At 37.8% G+C, this 19,028-nt stretch overlaps 1 protein-coding gene across 6 annotated transcripts in view; it reads left to right on the forward strand.

Moving 5' to 3' along the window:
- Nucleotides 1-19,028, forward strand: part of plekha1b (pleckstrin homology domain containing, family A (phosphoinositide binding specific) member 1b) — a 74,463-nt gene that overhangs the window by 38,487 nt on the left and 16,948 nt on the right. For all 6 annotated transcript variants that reach the window (XM_048550876.2, XM_059653068.1, XM_059653071.1 and 3 more), the window contains exons 2-9: nucleotides 3,848-4,008; nucleotides 4,730-4,786; nucleotides 9,660-9,705; nucleotides 10,175-10,272; nucleotides 13,269-13,403; nucleotides 14,369-14,506; nucleotides 15,377-15,445; nucleotides 17,753-17,817. In XM_048550876.2, coding sequence (XP_048406833.1) covers nucleotides 3,868-4,008; nucleotides 4,730-4,786; nucleotides 9,660-9,705; nucleotides 10,175-10,272; nucleotides 13,269-13,403; nucleotides 14,369-14,506; nucleotides 15,377-15,445; nucleotides 17,753-17,817 — 749 coding nt within the window. In that variant the 5' untranslated portion in view covers nucleotides 3,848-3,867. The remainder of the gene's footprint in view (nucleotides 1-3,847; nucleotides 4,009-4,729; nucleotides 4,787-9,659; nucleotides 9,706-10,174; nucleotides 10,273-13,268; nucleotides 13,404-14,368; nucleotides 14,507-15,376; nucleotides 15,446-17,752; nucleotides 17,818-19,028) is intronic.

Genomic DNA, 19,028 nt, shown 5'->3' on the forward strand with positions numbered 1-19,028 from the left:
AACCCGCCCTGGATTCATTGATTCCTGAAAGATCACCCCAGTGCTGCCACAGTCTCCTCAATTATCTCCTTCAGAACTCTGGGCTGATGTCCATCTGATCCGGGTGATTTATCCACCTTCAGATCCTTAACTTCCCCAGCAACTCTTTGTCACGGCCACTGCACTTATCTCTGCCCTTGACATTCTTGACATTTTGCTGTGCCACTGGTGCCTTCTACTGTGAAGACTGATGCAAATTACCTATTCAGTTCCTCTGCCACTTCTTTGTTCTCCATTAGTACTTATGTAGCCTTGTTTTCCAGCAGTCGAGTGTCCACTGTGGCATCTCTCTTCCCTTTTTTGTAAATTTGAGAAAAACTTGAATATCTTTTGTGTCACTAGTTTGCTTACTTTCATATTTCATCTTCTCCCTGCTTGTTGCTTTTTTAGTTGTTTTTTGCAAGTTTTTGCAGGCTTCCCAATACTTCAGCTTCCACAGATCTTCACCAGATTGTAAGCTGTTTCTTTTGCTTTTATGCAGTCACTGACTTCCTGTGTGAGCCATTGTTGTCTCATCTTCTCCTTAGTATGTTTCTTCTGCCTTGGATGAAATTTTGCTGTGCCTTCCAAAATACACTCAAACCTCTACATTTGCTGCTCACCATCTTACCTGCTAGCTTCCTCTTTTAGTTGACTCTGGCCAGTTCCCCACTCATGGCTTTGTAGTTACCTTTACTCAATTGTAATAATATTACATCTGATTCCAGCTTCTCCCTCTCATATTGTAGGGTGAATCCTATCAGATTATGGTCACTGTTCCCTAGGTGTTCCTTCACTTCAAACACTCTCTAATCAAGTTTGTGGGGTCCCTGGTGTCTGTGAACCCCAAAAACTGGTATTTAGTTTAAACATATGCACAATTTAGTTCGTTTGTGCTGTATAGTTATATGTAATAAGGCAAGCTTCTGTTTCAGTCTCATGATTTGTCCAAGCATGCAATTGTATTTTCAAAGGTTATTTGTGTGTTGGATGAGGGAATCTGGTATTGAAAGTGTAGTGAATGACTGATTTAACAAAGTATTTTATTGTTTCCTTTTGGTGTATATAGAGCTATGCTGCATTTTCAAAAAAAATGTCAGCGGTGATTATTACTGGAAACTATTCTAGTTAGCTCATAATTAGTCACAGAATTCTTTGTAAGTTTACATAAAATCTTGGTCAACTTTTGGTGAGTTCAGAAGGTGTTTTCATTCACAATCTCAGAAGCTTGCAACTTGATTTTGTAAGTGGATGCAAATGACTGAAGCTATAAATTTTAAAAATGTTCTGTAAATTATCAAAGGGAATTTGAATTGAATTAAGCTTTACAGGAAAATTATGCATTTGTTATCCCTTTATATTTAGAATTCATTGTCATATGTAATTTTACAAGTAAAATACACGAGAAGTGCTATGTTGCCTTATTGTGGCACCTGTATTAATGACGGTAACTTACTTGGAAACCTTTCTCATAGGATCTCTAGAGTGTGGAAAGAAGCCATTTAGCCCATTGAGTCTGCACCAGCCCTCTGAATAACGTCCCACCCAAACTCAGCCTCTCCACTCTCTCTACATAACTCTCTCTACATAACTCTACATTTACCATGGCTAATCTAGCTAGCTTGCACATTTTTGGACTGTGGTTTGAAACTAAAGCACCTGGCAGAAACCTAGGCAACCATGGGGATAATGTGCAAATTTCACACAGTCATCTAAGGCTGGAATGAAACCTGCCTCTGGTGTTCTTGGTGCTGAGAGGCCAACCACTGAACCACCATGCTGCCCTTTATGTTGCATTGCTTCTCAAAACAGTTGTGAATATAACAGTGATTACTGTTGGCCTAAGGGTGATGTGGGTGAACTACTTTGTACGTTCAGGATGCAGTTTAATAGAATCTTTGTACTTGAAAAAATAATTACTTGGAAGTATTTTCATATGTATTACTTTACTGTCTGTATAACTGGGATGTGGGCTGGTTTCTACATCCTGCAGAACTAGGAGTGTAATTTTAACCATATGATATGGTTACACTTTTGTATAGTATAAAGTACTATACAGTACATTATGCCTTCCATTTTCTCCCCCATTCTTAAAATACATACTAGACTAATTAGACCTAAAATTTACAGTTTTTATTTTTATACAAGCCAAAACAAAACTCTACCTGTTCTTAGTTGCTGTTTGACAGTTTAAACAACAAACATGTTTTATTCTGAAATGTATCATGAAACTCAACTTGTTTTTGAATCCAGGTTGCTGACTTTATAGTGCATGCTGGTAACACATAGCGAGCATTTTTTTTGTCACTAAGTATGGTTGAAATGAAAAATGAATAGGTGCCATGGAGTGTGAACAAGGCTCAGTCCAAAAACTTTAACTGGAACAAAATTAAAACTTGGTACTGGTGCATTCATTCTGAAGGGACCTATACTCCAAATAAGTATTATGACTTAATGCCAGTCTTTTCCCCGTACTCCTGCACATTGGTTGTATTTAAATAATTATTCAATGCCCTTTTGAATATGTCAATTCCATGCACTTTATGTGAAAGAGTTTTTTTTCTGTCAGGTCTCATTTGTTTCTTTTACAAATTGTTCTTGATCCTTTTTGAGTGAAAACCATTTCTCACTATCAGCTCTATCCAGACGCCTCATGATTTTGAAATTGTCTATCAGATCTCCTTTTAGCTGCATTCTGAGTCAGGAGAACAGTCCAAACCTCCTTTCTACCCTCAACTGAAGTTTCTGACGAAACCCGTATATAATTTCCCTGCTATTGTACTCTATTTCTGTATTAATAAACTAAGGATATTGTATTTTTTATTCACACCACTGTCTGGTCCCTTCAGTGACCTGTGCACAGATACACTCAGGTCTCTCTATGCGGAGTTCGCAATAAACAACTGCACCTCCCAGTCGCAAACCATTTTAACTCCCCCCTCCCATTCCTTAGACGACATGCCCATCATGGGCCTCCTGCAGTGCCACAATGATGCCACCCGAAGGTTGCAAGAACAGCAACTCATATTCCCCTTGGGAACCCTGCGGCCCAATGGTATCAATGTGGACTTCACAAGCTTCAAAATCTCTCCTTCCCCTACTGCATCCCAAAACTAGCTCAGCTCGTCTCCTCCCCCCACTGCATCCCAAAACCAGCCCAGCTCGTCCCTGCCTCCCTAACCTGTTCTCAGTTGAGGCATTCTCCAAAAGATACGTGCCAAAATTGGGTAGGGTGTAGTTCATCTTCAGATTTCTTCAATGTGCATTCCTGAGAGAACCATAGTTTCTCCTCCCTTTCTCACAAAGGATAGCAAATTAAGTGGTTAGAATTATGGAAATAATAGTGAATTAAGTGGGACATGTTTTTATGAGTACAAGAACTGGTCTTGGCCTGTTGTGCTAGAAATAATTCCGTAATTCCATTGTAATATTCCCTCCCCTCAACCCCAGAAGAAAATCCAGCCAATGCTGTTTTGGGGGGTGGGGGAGTATCTTCCAGTAGTGGAGTCATATATTAATTCACTTCCTTTAGAAAGGCTGTTTAGTGTTCACACCAGAAGAGTCAATAATATAGTTTTATGCCAGCACCATCCTTTCATTGTGAGTATGCTTACATAGTAAGTCCGATTACTCAAGCAAATACATAGCAGTGTGCAGTGCATTGAGCAGCTTCTGAGCAATTCGATGCTGCAATCTGACATTTATATTTGGGGTCATAACATTTTACCAAAGGGAAAAAAACAAGGTGGTACTATACAATTTGGAATCCACTTCAAATTATGCCAGTTTGTTTGGGGCATTGGTTGAGTCCAGTTAATTTCTTTTGCAGTGTGATGTGTAGCATCAGAAATGCCTTATGTGGATCGACAGAATCGTATTTGTGGATTCCTAGACATTGAAGAAAATGAAAACAGTGGAAAATTTCTGCGTCGATACTTCATACTGGACACTCGAGCTGACAGTTTGCTATGGTATATGGACAATCCACAGGTCAGATTTTGAACAACTTTGTTAAACTCATACTGTAATCATACTTTTTCCACAAATGGTAGTTTTATATCGGACTGGGTTCTACCCCAGACCGCAACATGCTTCATAAAATACAATGTCAATGGTAAATGTGGTACCACTTCTGATTATATTTTAATGTGCAAGTCTGCATTACAATTGAGCAATTCATTGCCGATTCTTGAACCTACTTGCTTTATACCAGGAACAAAACAGTTTATATAAAGTTAGCTCAGTCATTCTAGGCAGATTTTAGCAAGTGTTTGTTTTTAGTAATGGTTAAGAACATTTCTGATGAAGCTTGAAGACAAGTTTAAAATTAATAGTTGAAACTATAAATTTACATGTAAGGACATTTTAAATTCTGAAAAGTAATAATTTCGTTCTATGAATATTTCTTGCATAAACCTTACTTAATTTGTCATGGAATAAAATGTAGCAAAAACACTGTTGCATTGTTCACTGGTTTCAAGATGGTGCGGTCTCAATTCTTGGAAGCCGGCATCATGGAAAATGCTGATTGCCATTAGCAATTTGTCTCATAGATGCACGTTTACAGCCAACAAAGGAAATTCTATAAGGAAAAGGCTTCATTACTGCAGCACACCTCTTTGTAATGCCGGATAAGCACATTGTCTGAAAAGGCCTGTGCTGCAGCTGCTCTCATTTTAACTGGCGCATTCTTTATTTGCTTAATTTTTAGAATCTGCCATCAGGTGCATCACACGTTGGGGCTCTTAAACTTACTTACATCTCAAAGGTAATTAACTAGTCTTTATAGAATTTGTTTGTCTTAGCAAATAGAAAATTCAAAATGATAGCATTTTGAAATGCAGAGAAATCCGGTACATGGGTATGTAATGCAAGGTTGTATGTTTACTTCAATGAGGTATTTGACTATCACCAATATGCTGTTTAACACAATAGGAATATTTTAGTGGCTAGTTACAAACCTCAGATTTTGAATCTACTTTGGGATGTAACCTAGGCTTGGTGTTCTCATCGATATTACTTTTCCAACTTGTAAATTTTGTTTTGAAAATAAGGGTTTCTACAGAATCAAAGTTTGATGACAGTGTTGATGCAGATTTAGCAATGGTGGGCAGCTATCCAATTTATCTGCCTCTGAAAAGACTCACCATCTGATATTGAACCTCATCTTACTTTACACAACTTAAAATGAAAGTTGTGCATGGAGTCCGAAGAGATAGGAGAGGCGCTAAATCAGTACTTTTCGTCAGTATTCACACAGGAAAAAGACAATGTTGTCAAGAATACTAAAATACAGGCGATTAGACTAGATGGAATTGAGGTTCATAAGGAGCAAGTGTTAGCCATTCTTGAAAGTATGAAAATAGGTAAGTCCCCTCGGCCAGATGGGATTTATCCTAGGATTTTCTGGGAAGTTAGGGAGGAGGTTGCAGAGCCGTTGGCTTTGATCTTTGTCATCATTGTCTGCAGGCATGGTGCCAAAAGACTGGAGGATAGCAAATGGTCAAGAAGGGGAGCAAAGGCAACCCTGGTAATTATAGACCAGTGAGCCTTACTTCAGTTGTGAGTAAAGTACTGGAGAGGATTATAAGAGATAGGATTTATAATAATCTAGAAAGGAATAATTTGATTAGGGATAGTCAACACGGTTTTGTGAAGGGTAGGTCGTGCCTCACAAACCTTATTGAGTTCTTTGAAAAGGTGACCAAACAGGTGGATGAGGGTAAAGCGGTTGATGTGGTGTATATGGATTTCAGTGAAGCATTTGATAAGGTTCCCCACGGTAGGCTATTGCAAAAAATACAGAGGCATGGGATTGAGGGTGATTTAAGCTGTTTGGATCAGAAATTAGCTAGCTGTAAGAAGACAAAGGATGGTGGTTGATGGTAAATGTTCATCCTGGAGTTCAGTTAATAGTGGTGTACCGCAAGGCTGTGTTTTGGGGCCACTGCTGTTTGTCGTTTTTGTAAATGACCTGGATGAGGGCATAGAAGGATCAGTTAGTAAATTTGCGGTTGACACTAAAGTTGGTGGAGTTGTGGATTGTGCGAAAGGATGTTGCAGGGTACAGACGGACCTAGATAAGCTGCAGAGCTGGGCTGAGAGGTAGCAAATGGAGTTTAATGCCTAAAAGGGAGGTGATTCACTTTGGAAGGAGTTACAGGAATACAGAGTACTGGACTAACAATAAGATTCTTGGTATTGTGGATGAGCGGAGAGATCTTGGTGCCCATGTGCATGGATCCCTGAAAGTTGCCACCCAGGTTGATAGGGTTGTTAAGAAGGCGTATGGTGTGTTAGGTTTTACTGGTAGAGGGAGTGAATTTTGGAGCCATGAGGTCATGTTGCAGCTGTACAAAGCTCTGGTGCAGTCGCACTTGGAGTATTGCATACGGTTCTGGTTGCTGCATTATAGGAAGGATGTGGAAGCATTGGAAAGAGTGCAGAGGAGATTTACCAGGATGTTGCCTGGTATGGAGGGAAGGTCTTATGAGGAAAGACTGAGGGACTTGAGGCTGTTTTCGTTAGAGAGGAGAAGGTTAAGAAGTGGCTTAATACAAGATGATCAGAGGATTAGATAGGGTGGACAGTGAGAGCCTTTTTCCTCGGATGGTGATGGCTAGCATGAGAGGACATAGTTTTAAATTGCAGGGTGATAGATACAGTACAGATGTCAGGTAGGTTCTTTACTCAGAGAAAAGTAAGGGCGTGGAATGCCCTGCCTGCAACAGTAGTAGACTCGCCAACTTTAAGGGCATTTAAATGGACTATGGATGATAATGGAATAGTGTAGGTTAGATGAGCTGATGGGCCTAGGCCCGAAACGTCAGCTTTCCTGCTGCTAAGATGCTGCTTGGCCTTCTGTGTTCATCCAGCTCCACACCTTGTTATTTCAGGTTAGTTTCACAGGTCGCCGCAACATCGAGGGCTGAAGGGCCTGTACTGCTCTAAAATGTTCTATGTTCTGAAATTGTGTTATCTAATCCTTCCCACTCAATTGGACCACATTGTCAGTTAAACCATGATCTGTTTTGTCTGTGACTTTAAAACTTCAGTACAAACATAGGACTTAGGTGAAAGTAAGCATTTCAGCCTCAAGTCCGTCTACTATTCAGCAAAATTACGGCTAATCTGTGTTTCAAATTCCACATTCCCACCTATTGCCGCTGACCTTTTTGATACCCTTGCCTGACCAGAATCTGTCCACCTCTGCCTTAAAAATACTTAGTTACACTGACTCTGCCTTCTGTGGCAGAGTTCTCTAAACTTGCTGAGGGAAAACATTTCTCTCTTAAAAGGGCAGCACCTAATTTTAAAGTTGTTCCCCCTCCAGGCATTCTTTTCATGTCCACCTTTTAAGATTATTCAGGATCTCAGACTGAAAACAAGTCCAGTTCTGTCCAACGTTTTCACCAAAGACAACCCACTCATTCCAGATATCAACCATCTTTAATGCTTTTACATCCTTTCTTAAATAAGGGCGATGGAAGCTATGCATACTATCAGAGATGTGGTCTCACCAATGACCTGTAAAAGTGAAGCATAACCGCCTCCTTTCTATTTTAATTACCTGTCACATTAAAGAATAGCATTCGTTTAGCCTTCTTAGCTGCAGGGCCTACATGTTAACTTCTTTTGACTTGTGCACTTGAATTCTCATTCTCCATTTAAGTCATACTTTTTTAAAAGTTCTTTCTGTTAAAGTGAACAATTTCATATTTTTCTACATTATACTCTGTCAGTCTTTTGTCTACTCTTAGCCTGTACTCTCGGCCTATGCCCACAACCTCCGTCAGTCCTCTCTGTGCTTGGCTTTGTGATATCTGCAAATCATGCTATCATGATTTCACTGCCATATCTAACTGTTATAAATTATAAAACAAAAAATAAGCTGAAGCCCCAGCACAGTCCCCTGTGGCACTCCTCTTGTTGCATCCTGCCAGATTTGGGGGAACGGGGTGGTGGGTGGACAAAACCTATTAATGCAGACTTTGACTGACTGGCAGAAAATCTTCTGTTCACTCTAGCATGTTATCCTCAGCACCATGTATTTGTACGTGTGCAATAATGTTTTATATGGCACCTTGCAAGAGTTTTCTGCAAGTTAAATATCTGTACGTCGGTGGGTTTCCCCTTAGCCAAAGCACAAATTCTTCCTTTTAAAGAATTCTGTGAATTTGCTAAACATGATTTCCCTTTCACAAAACCATCCTGACTCTTCCTGGTTAGTGAGTTTTTTTGAAATATCCAGCTCTAACCTCCTTTAATGATTAATGCTCAACATCTTCCAAAGGCAGGCATCAGCTAACTGCTCTGTAGTTTCCTGTCATTTTGTCTCTGTAATTTCTTGAATAGAGGAGCTGTATTTGCTACTTTTCAGTCTTCTATAACCCTTCCAGAATCTTCAATCAGATCACTCTTTGGACTGTGCTTTATTAAAGTGAAGAGCTCCAGCCCTTAGACGCTCTTGGTAACTAGGATGCTTTATATTGGCAATTCGTCCAGCAGCCCTCCTTTGCATCCTTTTCAAACACCTCAGTGCCATACACTACAAGGGTTGGGAATGGTGTTCCAAGTGAAACCTATGCAGGAACAAAATTCTTTATCATAAATTGCCCGGATGAATGTGTTTGAGCACCTTAATTGCTTCTGTTTCTCAGTATTGCACTTTAAAGATCTGTAGATTTAAATTTCAATTGGAGTAAAGCTTTGAATTTTCTATTGGGTATTGATATGTTCAAGCCAATAAATAAAACCATTGTGGTATGCTAGCTTCCTATTACTACTGATTATTTAACCATTATTGGCCTGTGCTGAGCCATTGAAAAACACTATATTTGGTATATTTTGCACACAATTGTCTGATTTCTCCCATGTGTGATAAACTCCAATTTAAGTACATCTTTTTCTATATTTTTCTTAGCTGACTTCTGTGGCATTTGTGACTTGCTATTCTGTGAACACCAGTGCATGCTTGTTGAGTGTAACATCTTTAGTTACTATTTGTTCTAGTTTTTGTTCAGTTTTCCTTTTGGAGTCAAATTCCATGCAGCAAGTTATCATAAACAAATGATTACAATTTTTGCTAGACATATGTGAGAAGTCCTTTTCCTTTTCAAATTTGGTATCTTTGACTACTTAAACAAGCAGATAGGGCTGTACTTCAACATCTCAACTGCTAAGGTAGCATTCCTCGTGTTCTGCACTGAAATGTCAACATGTTGAAGTCTTCATGGACTTTGATACCACAATTTTCTGGCTAAGACAGATACACTACCAACTGAGTCAAAGAAAGTTATAGAAAGATGCATATGGACTGTGCCTAATGAATTTCATTTTTGCATGGTTGTAAATGTTCCTTTGTAATTTATAATAAGCAACGTGTATCAACGGCGTACGTCTACTTGCAATGACCTGGAACCACAAAAGCTCACTATTATGTATAAAGTAGTTTTCTGAATTTCAGCAAATAAACTATGTCATAATATTATATTGTTTTAGATATGTATTCTGAGGGTGTTTTTAATACAATTTTTTTGCCTCCGTTTAATTAGCAGTCTTCTGAATTATTATCAAAATTGCAAAAGGGGCAACGTGTACCATATTTTTTGCTTGTTAACTTGATACTTGTAATTTGCTAGGTCAGTGATGCAACAAAGCAGCGGCCAAAAGCAGAGTACTGTTTTGGTAAGTATTTTCTAAAACTGCATTTATTCATTTGAAATGATTATTAGTCAGTGCCACTAATTTAGTTATGTTTCCAATCATTGTAATCACTGTCCGGTATGCACTCTCATTCTGCACTGAAGCATCACAAAACAGTATTAATTGTAACACCTTATTAGCCTCAAGATATCCCACAGGGTACAAGTTGAATTACTTTCTAAGCATGGTTGCTATTTAAAATCAACTCTAATAATAACACTAACTTAGAGTTGGCCATCAGTACAGAGACTTCCAGACACTGGTAATTGCCCATTGGAAATTTCAACTTGCTGGGTGATTTCCATGGAGTTGGTTGTGTTAGGACTTGCATATGAATTCTTCGCAGAATCCCAGTTGTGCTTTTCAAAGAGAAATGCATTTGGTCATTGACTAAAGTATTAATAGTTTATCAATTAGTCTAGAATCAGGATTTTAATTTGTATCCTAACAGTCATTAATGCTGGAATGCGAAAGTACTTTCTGCAAGCGAATGATCAGCAGGACTTGGTTGAGTGGGTGAATATACTGAACAAAGCCACCAAGATTACAGTAAGTCAAGCTTGTTGAGGTATCACTGTAATACAGTCACTAAAAGGATAAAAATTGTATTGTTTACAAGTTCTCTTCTAACCTCAGTTTTATTCTTTCATAGGTATCATAATTTCTGTATTATATGAGGGACTTTTTCAAAATTTTATTTTATTTATCATTTGCCAATGTTACTGTTTACATAAGACATTATTTTTTGGAATAATGTAGCAACAAAATAGCGTGTTATTTAAATACTAATGAGATGATTCATTTGTTTTAACATGTCCTTTGCAGCCTCTGCAATATTCACGTGCAGGTGAGGTGTTTAAAAGACAAATTAGTAATTGAAGGAAAGAAATGTTTTGGGCTGTTGGAGACATACATGTCCAATTAGCATTTATATTTATGTACTGCTTTGGCCTTGCTCTAAAATGACGTTTGAAGATGGTTTAACCATAATTATCTGTAAATCTAGGTAATTGGAAGCACAAAGGATTCCCGATTATATAATTTACCTGCAAAACTCTGGGAATGGTAATCATGATGCTGAGTGCTATTCTGATTTTTGGGGATTCATCAGGAGAGTTATAAAAATGCTTCTCACCATTTATTAATTTGTAAAATTGATACTCAGGATGATATAATCTGAAATTGCTTCTTGTTCCAATAATCAAATGAAAAATTCGCAAATGAACTTAGTAAAAAAAATTGAATTGCAAATCATTAGCTTGAAAGTTATAATTAAAATGAAAAGTGTTCAAGGTGATTAGAGAACAAACAAAGCCTAAAAACCCTAAGTCCAGCTGGATATGAGAAGTAATTAACAGTAGAACTTTTGGTTTTTTTAAGGATAGTAATGTCACTTTCATTCCAGAGTTCAAAATCTGGCAAGTAGTTATCAATTCCAGCTAGGTTATTCAGAGGATGTAAATTATGTAGCTGCTCAGAAATGTAAAATAAAGGAATTTCAGTTATTACAAACCTGAGTAGGCGGGTGGGTGCAACATTTTAGCTTACTAGTTCAATGTTTATCTTTAGGAAATACCTATCTTTTATCTTTTGCATTTTGCAAGGGTTAGGCAAGTTAGAACACTGTTTTACTTCATTATTTGAGTCCTACTGGAAATATTTGGATAAAACTGGTGATTCGCATTTCACCATGATGAAATACGCATCGTGTATTGGCTGATATTCTGTTCTTTGTAACAACATTTAAGTCATTTAACTAGTGTCACATTATATTTTGTTGAAGTTTGCTTTGTTTCTCTGTTTTATTAAAAGTGAAGTTCAAGTTTACTTAATTTAAGTAGATGATTAGAACTTAAAGAAGTGGAGAAAATTAGCCTGATCAGTTTTATAATACTTATCGATTAGTGTTTGCTAGGAAGGGTCACTGGATCCGAAGCGTTAGCTCTGATCTTTTTCTTCAAAGATGCTGCCAGGCCTGCTGAGCTTTTCCAGTAACATCTAAAAGACATTTGGACAGGTACATGAATAGGACAAGTTTTGGAGGGATGTGGGCCAAATGCAAGTCAATGGTTCTAGCTTAGTTTGGGAAACTTGGCATGGACAAGCTGGACTGAAGGGTCTGTTTTCTTTCTGTATGATTCTATAACAAAGGAATGAAATAGTAGAAGGAAAAAGGGAGAGATTTTGCTGTGTGTTGATGTGAATAGAATGACCTGCATAGTGTTCGTCAGTTTCCCATTCTCCATCTCTGTAAACTTCAGCTTATCCAAAGTTCTGCTCCCTGCATTTTATGCAATTCCAGGTCTTGCCACATTCTACCCTGAAATTGCTAGTGTACACTGGCTCTTGATTTCTCATTTCCTCAGAATAGACATCAGAAGTATTTAATCAGTGTCCGTGCATTCTATAAAAAACCAAAAGAACTGCAGATGCTGTAAATCAGGAACTGAAACAACTTGCTGGAAAAGCTCAGCAGGTCTGGCAGCATCTGTGAAGGTGAAAACAGTTAACGTTTCGGGTCCGGTGACCCATCCTCGGAACTGTTCTGAGGAAGGGTCACTGGACCTGAAACGTTAACTCTGTTTTCCCCTTCACAGATGTTGCCAGACCTGCTGAGCTTTTCCAGCAACTTGCTTTCTGTCCGGGCCCCTCATGTCTAACTGGGAAGAAAAGCAGTAAACTTTGGAAATGTAAGTTTCAAATTACTGCTTTCTTAACAAGTTGTAATTCTCACTCTCATTTAATTAATTCATGGCCTCACTCTGTCTCTGCAGCTTCCTCAAGCAATATAACCCCTCATGCAGATTCCTTGTGATGACGTGGGCCTTTGTGTAGCCCTACTTTCTTTGCACCATTGGCAAAGCTAACAATCCAGAAAAGTTATGATGGAACTTTGAGAAGTTAAATAGGTTTTTAAAGCAAGCTGTGAAATAATTATAAAAATGGCTATGAATTTGTTGGATTTTTGTTGTTCACAAATGTTCTCTGGCGTTGGAATTTTACTACTTCTACCTTTTTCACATCTGTATGTGATTCACCCTGATAGAAATGTTGTTGATTCCTGACTGCCCTCTGAGGTAGCACACTGTGGAATTTTGTTGGGCTTTCATGAAGTGCTTTTTGTGCTGAATGACAGTTTACATTCAAAATTAATTACAAACAATTTGCAGAAAACCTGTGTTCATATCTTGAGCTATTTTTCTCTGGTATTAGGACTGATAATGAGATATTGCAATGTATGTATATATTCACTTACTCTCAGAAAAATGTTCTGAAATATGTTTACATGCTATTTACTTGTGTGTGTTAATTGTATTTTCCTGATGATGCCTACTTGCGTGGTAATTCAGTGACTAGTTGTAAGTTGCATATTTATCTGAAAATATCAAGCATTGTTATTTTTGTGAAATACCTTAATTTAGAGCATGTCAATACCATTGGCCTTGGATAATCTTGCTGTTAATTTCTTCAGTAGCAGATAAAAATTTGTCGTTTGAGCCATGCTGCACGTATGTTGCATTGCTGCTGTGATTGTTTTAAAACAGGTTCCAAAACCATCAGATGTTCAAGTGAGCGCAGACAACCAAAACTGTCTTATGGAGGGGCCGTGTGGAAGGAAGCCAGGGCCATACAAGACCGAAATTATTGGTGGTGTTCCCATTATTACACAGACTAATCAGGTGAAAGACAAAATGATCACACTAATGTAAATATCGAATTATAATAGTCAAGCAAAATGTATTTGTGAAACATACCTGTCCAACTTAGAACTGGCTGAAAGTTCAGACTTTGTTTAACTCAAAGTTATGAAAATCATCATGTATAAACTTTTGTTAAAAATTCCAGTGTTATGTTTGACTAAAATATTCAGAACCTTTGGTTGTAAATGAAATTAATTTTAGTGATTTTAATGTGTGTCAGTCACATCACAAGGCTGATAAAAGGTGTATAAGGGAAATGGCGAATCTAATAAATCTATGCAATGGTGTCATGAGAAATACAAGTTAAGGAAGAGCTTTATGCAGAATCAATTTTGGTCACACATTTACATGACGATTTGATACTTTATATATTTTGTGATTTAACTTTCTAATGCATTGTCTGTGACTTACTACAGATGTTGAAACAGCAGTTACCTTTGAAGGTGGTTCTGTTTTTACTCTGGGATTGCTACAGTTATGCCTGCTATTATCATTCATAAGATTGCGAAAGTGCTGTTACCTCAAACGTTTGCACTTTGTAGCTTGAAACATGTGGAAGTAAATCTTATTTGGACAGTCATGTCAGTGTCATTGATTTTTTTTAAAAAAAATTGTTCGTTTCTAATTTCTTTTTAAGTAGATTTTTCTTATCAACATTATACAGCCCCAGCAATTTAACAAGTTCTGTTCATATTGTTAACCTCTGACAGAAGTATGTATACTGATTATGGCCAGATTAATCTTGGGGTCTAGACTTGAAACTTATTCAAGCCAATCTTGTCTGGAACGTTGCTTTCAAATGCTGGCAAAATGTTAATGTGTTAACTCTGTGTAGACATCAAATCACATATACAAGTATGACTACCTACTGATGATAATGTTAGAGCAGATTTAATTCTCATTCATTTTTGCCTTCAATTACTTTTTCTTCTTTTTTTTGACAGGAGGGGATGGAATGTCTTGAAGGAATTGAGAAAAATAATTTGAAACGTTCTCAAAGTCAGTTAGCATATTTTATTGGCAAGCCTACATCTGATCAAGCAGTCATTAAAAGTGGTTACTGTGTTAAACAAGGAGCAGTTGTGAGTAACCAGGATTTATTTTGGATATTAAACTCTGTCTGATTGTAGATCATTGCCATAGTAGCACATATTCATATGATTCTTTTATGTTTCAGTTAGGCAACTTTGCATTTTGCTTCAACTTTAGATCCTTAGGGTCTTGGTGTCTTGGCATGTTTCAGTTAGATTCTATTTAAGAATTAGCTCTATGACTTTATTCAAGAAGCCTTTACTAGCAAAGGCTGGAAAGATTTAAACATTCTACAAGCTTTTGAGCCCTTTATTCATAAAAGTCACTCCTTTGTACCCTTCAATTTAAACTAGAGGCCAGAGATTTAAGATGAGAGGAGAAAGAGGGGCAACTTTTTGACATAGAGAGTAGCGTGTGTATGGAATAAACTGGCAGAGGAATTGGTAAAAGCAGGTAAAATTCAGGATCTAAAAGGCATTTTGACAAACATGAATAGAAAAGGTATAGAGGGAAACAGGCCAAACACACAAGTGAATGGGAAGAGTTGAGTTTAGGAAACCTGCTCAGCATGGACGAATTGGATAGAAGGACCTGTTTCTGTACTATATGACTCTATGACGGTAAGAAAATTCTAATGCAGAATGATCATAACTGAAATTAGTATTCAGCTGTTATGACAGAAGCATGCAAACATTAAACAAAGTGTAATTTGAGTTAGTTAAGTAATATATACTCCAAATGTGCAGAATAGAGGTTTATTTACCTGTTTTTAACACTACAGGCAAGTATTTGTGTGCAGTTATTCAATACAACAAAGGTGATCTTTTCAACTAAATGATGAATATGACAAAATTTACGTATGCTGACAGCAATTTGGTAAAATTTGATCTTATTTTTAATTGTAGTTTTTATCTTTACAGATGAAAAACTGGAAAAGAAGACATTTCATACTAGATGAAAACTCGATAAGTTATTATAAATCTGATCTGGTATGCTGCCTTTAATTTTGAATAATTTACAATCTTTCATCATTATTGGCATCGCTAATAAGTGATGATCACATAATTACAAAGTTATGGAATCACTTGCATAACTGTATTGATCAATTCTTACTGATAAAGTTGCAGAAAACCTTGCATCAGAAAACATTCAGGCTGATGCAAGTTTGCTTACTTTGTCCACCTTCAGGTTTCAAGATGGCACCTGCAATATTTTAGAAGTAATGGTAAGCGCTTTCTCACAGTACGTAGAGGAGTCTTTATTGGTATAACTGTTAATTCTAAAAGAAAAGTAATGTAACAGGATAGTTAAATTCTCATTGGAATTAATAAGCTAGTTTTGCATTAGCTTTATTTCCCTGGTAAGATGGACCTGAGCTCCTTGGTGTCATGTTAATAACATTGTTGATCATCCTTAAAACCACTCTTAACCTGTAAGAGAGTAGTGAAAACTAAGAAAATGACATGTTCTGTATAAAGAAGCAAATCCAAATCTACCTTTTAAAAGGCGTTTTCATAACTGTGCAAATATATAGTTGTGCTTTTGTCCAATATATTGTGGTTGATTTAACCAAACTTCTGTATACAGTGCAGTGCAAAATTTCATGCTGGTATTCACAGCAGCAATCATGAGTACATGAATCTGAACATGTTCAGAGTGCCAGAAAACTTGTCATAGCTCCTACTGGAGGGAAAAAAAATGCCTTTTAAGATAAAGGCATATTCCTCCCATTATTCTAATTGCAGTGTTTCTCGTTAGATGGACAATTTAAGGGTTCTTCTTCTGCCCTAACCGGCATTTTATCCCAATCAGCAACATAAGAACATGTTATCTTTATAGCCTGCATCATTTCATTTTGTGGGATCTTGCTGTCTGCAATTTGGCTGCATTTCCTATACTACAGTAGCGACTATACTTGACAGTGTACTGTAAAGCACTTTGGGGCATTGACGCTATCAAACACTATATAATCGTTGTAATCACAGTAGATACAAGTATAACCTAGCTGGAAAAAATACTTTGTAATAAAAGCAGCATATTTTGCAACCTGGGGAGATTGCCTGTCTGAACTTATGATAATCTGTTTTCAATTTGTAGCGTGCAGTTGAATTTTCTTTTAAATTTCATCTCAGGAAAGTGCATAGCCTATACTACTCTTCAGAGACTGATACAGAACTGTTAGAACATGTTCAACAGTGGAGAAAGAATCCTTTCCTCTTTAGAGAACAAATATTTAAACTACTACTCCAGAGTTTCTTAACCAGTTCAAACCTGTCGAGCTTATGATGAAATTCACCTAATTTGGTCAGAAATAACAAGCTGTATAGTTTTCCACGATAAAATCATTAGTTGGTGCAAAATTTGTACGGAAGCCAACTGGTAAATCAGTTTAAATTCAATTGTGATGGAAGTCTCTAAATACTTAAGTTCTATTTTGCTCCATCTCTCTCTCTCTCTCTCTACCTCAGTCAGTGATGGCATTAAATTTGAGTTTAGTATCAGTTTAGAATTCTCAACAGTGAGTATACAGATTAATTGAAATAATTAGCAGCTTCTTTGTTTTCTGATTAATTTGCTTTTTTTAAGAGTTTGCATTACTAATTTGAAAAACAAAGCTGGAAGACTGAGGACTGTAACCAAGTTGAATTGTCTGCTGATTACTGTTGTTAAATTTGTTGACATTACTTATGTTACTCAGAGTGCCATCGGACTTGTGCAAAAATGTTTAGATAAAGCTGTATATGTATGCAAAAGGAATGGTGCAGTTGGTTCTAATTTTGGTTCTTCTAAGCAAAGTAAATGATGATCACAACTTGCTTTTTTTCTAGCTCTGTAAATTTTGGATGCCTGAAAGAATTGTGGCTCTGATGTTTCATCACCTATTTCTTATGTATTTGCTACAGAATTGCTTGTGTTATTAGCTTTCTTTCATTTTGCCCCTTGATGTCACTATAGGTTAATATTTGATTTACTGGATATATAAATGGAACAGTTTACCATGAAAGTTTGCACAGTTTCTTTATTTGGTGACACTACTTTGCGCTATGCTTTGAATCAAGACTGCTAATTTAACCACTTCCTGGCACATGAAAGTTGTGAAAGCCACCTTTTTTTATTACAAATTGAAAATTTGTTGACTATACATTAAATTGGAAACTTGAGAAATGATGTAAACATCCTTGTTAGACAGTAATTGCTGCAACTATAAATAATGTTTGTTTCCTTAAAGTTCGAAAATGTTTGAATGCCTGATTGGATGGAAGCATGATTTATAAAACAAGTTGTTTTTCTTGCAGGATAAGGAGCCACTTCGTAGTATACCACTTAAAGAAGTTATTAAAGTTCAGGAGTGTAAACAAAGGTTTGTGTTATTTGTGATAGAGATAATGGGAACTGCAGATGCTGGAGAATCCAAGTTAATAAAGTGTGAAGCTGGATGAACACAGCAGGCCAAGCAGCATCTCAGGAGCACAAAAGCTGACGTTTCGGGCCTAGACCCTTCATCAGAGAGGGGGATGGGGAGAGGGTTCTGGAATAAATAGGGAGAGAGGGGGAGGCGGACCGAAGATGGAGAGAAAAGAAGATAGGTCGAGAGGAGAGTATACGTGGGGAGGGGATAGGTCAGTCCAGGGAAGACAGACAGGTCAAGGAGGTGGGATGAGGTTAGTAGGTAGGAGATGGAGGTGCGGCTTGGGGTGGGAGGAAGGGATGGGTGAGAGGAAGAACAGGTTAGGGAGGCAGAGACAGGCTGGACTGGTTTTGGGATGCAGTGGGTGGAGGGGAACCCTGCAGCCTAATGGTATCAATGTGGACTTCAGCTTCAAAATCTCCCCTTCCCCCACCGCATCCCAAAACCAGCCCAGTTCGTCCCCTCCACCCACTGCATTCCAAAACCAGTCCAGCCTGTCTCTGCCTCCCTAAACCTGTTCTTTCTCTCACCCATCCCTTCCTCCCACCCCAAGCCGCACCTCCATCTACCTACTAACCTCATCCCACCTCCTTGAGCTGTCCGTCTTCCCTGGACTGACCTATCCCCTCCCCATCTCCCCACCTATACTCTCCTCTCCACCTATCTTCTTTTCTCTCCATCTTCGGTCCACCTCCCCCTCTCTCCCTATTTATTCCAGAACCCTCACCCCATCCCCCTCTCTGATGAAAGGTCTAGGCCCAAAACGTCAGCTTTTGTGCTCCTGAGATGCTGCTGGGCCTGCTGTGTTCATCCAGCTTCACACTTCATTATCTTTGTGTTATTTGTGTTGCCTCTGTTTGCTTAATCAGTTAATTATAGCTTCTTGATCATTCTTCATTCCATCTCTCTGCTGGGTCAGAATTCTGGTCTGGATTGGAAGATTTACTTAGGAAAGCAATGGGGAATGTAATGGAGCAACCATTCGGTGGGATGCTAAGGAATTGGAATTACTGTCTGAAATATAAATTCACATTTAATTCTTGTTTTATGCATTTACATGACTTGCATGCTGAAGGTAGTGAGCCAAACAATTTGCCCTATAGGATCAAAATCTAAAATTTCAATTTAAGTATTCAGTGATTGCTTGTTAAAGTTTAATGTAG

Source organism: Stegostoma tigrinum, chromosome 20, assembly GCF_030684315.1.
Source record: "Stegostoma tigrinum isolate sSteTig4 chromosome 20, sSteTig4.hap1, whole genome shotgun sequence".
NCBI lineage: Eukaryota > Metazoa > Chordata > Chondrichthyes > Orectolobiformes > Stegostomatidae > Stegostoma > Stegostoma tigrinum.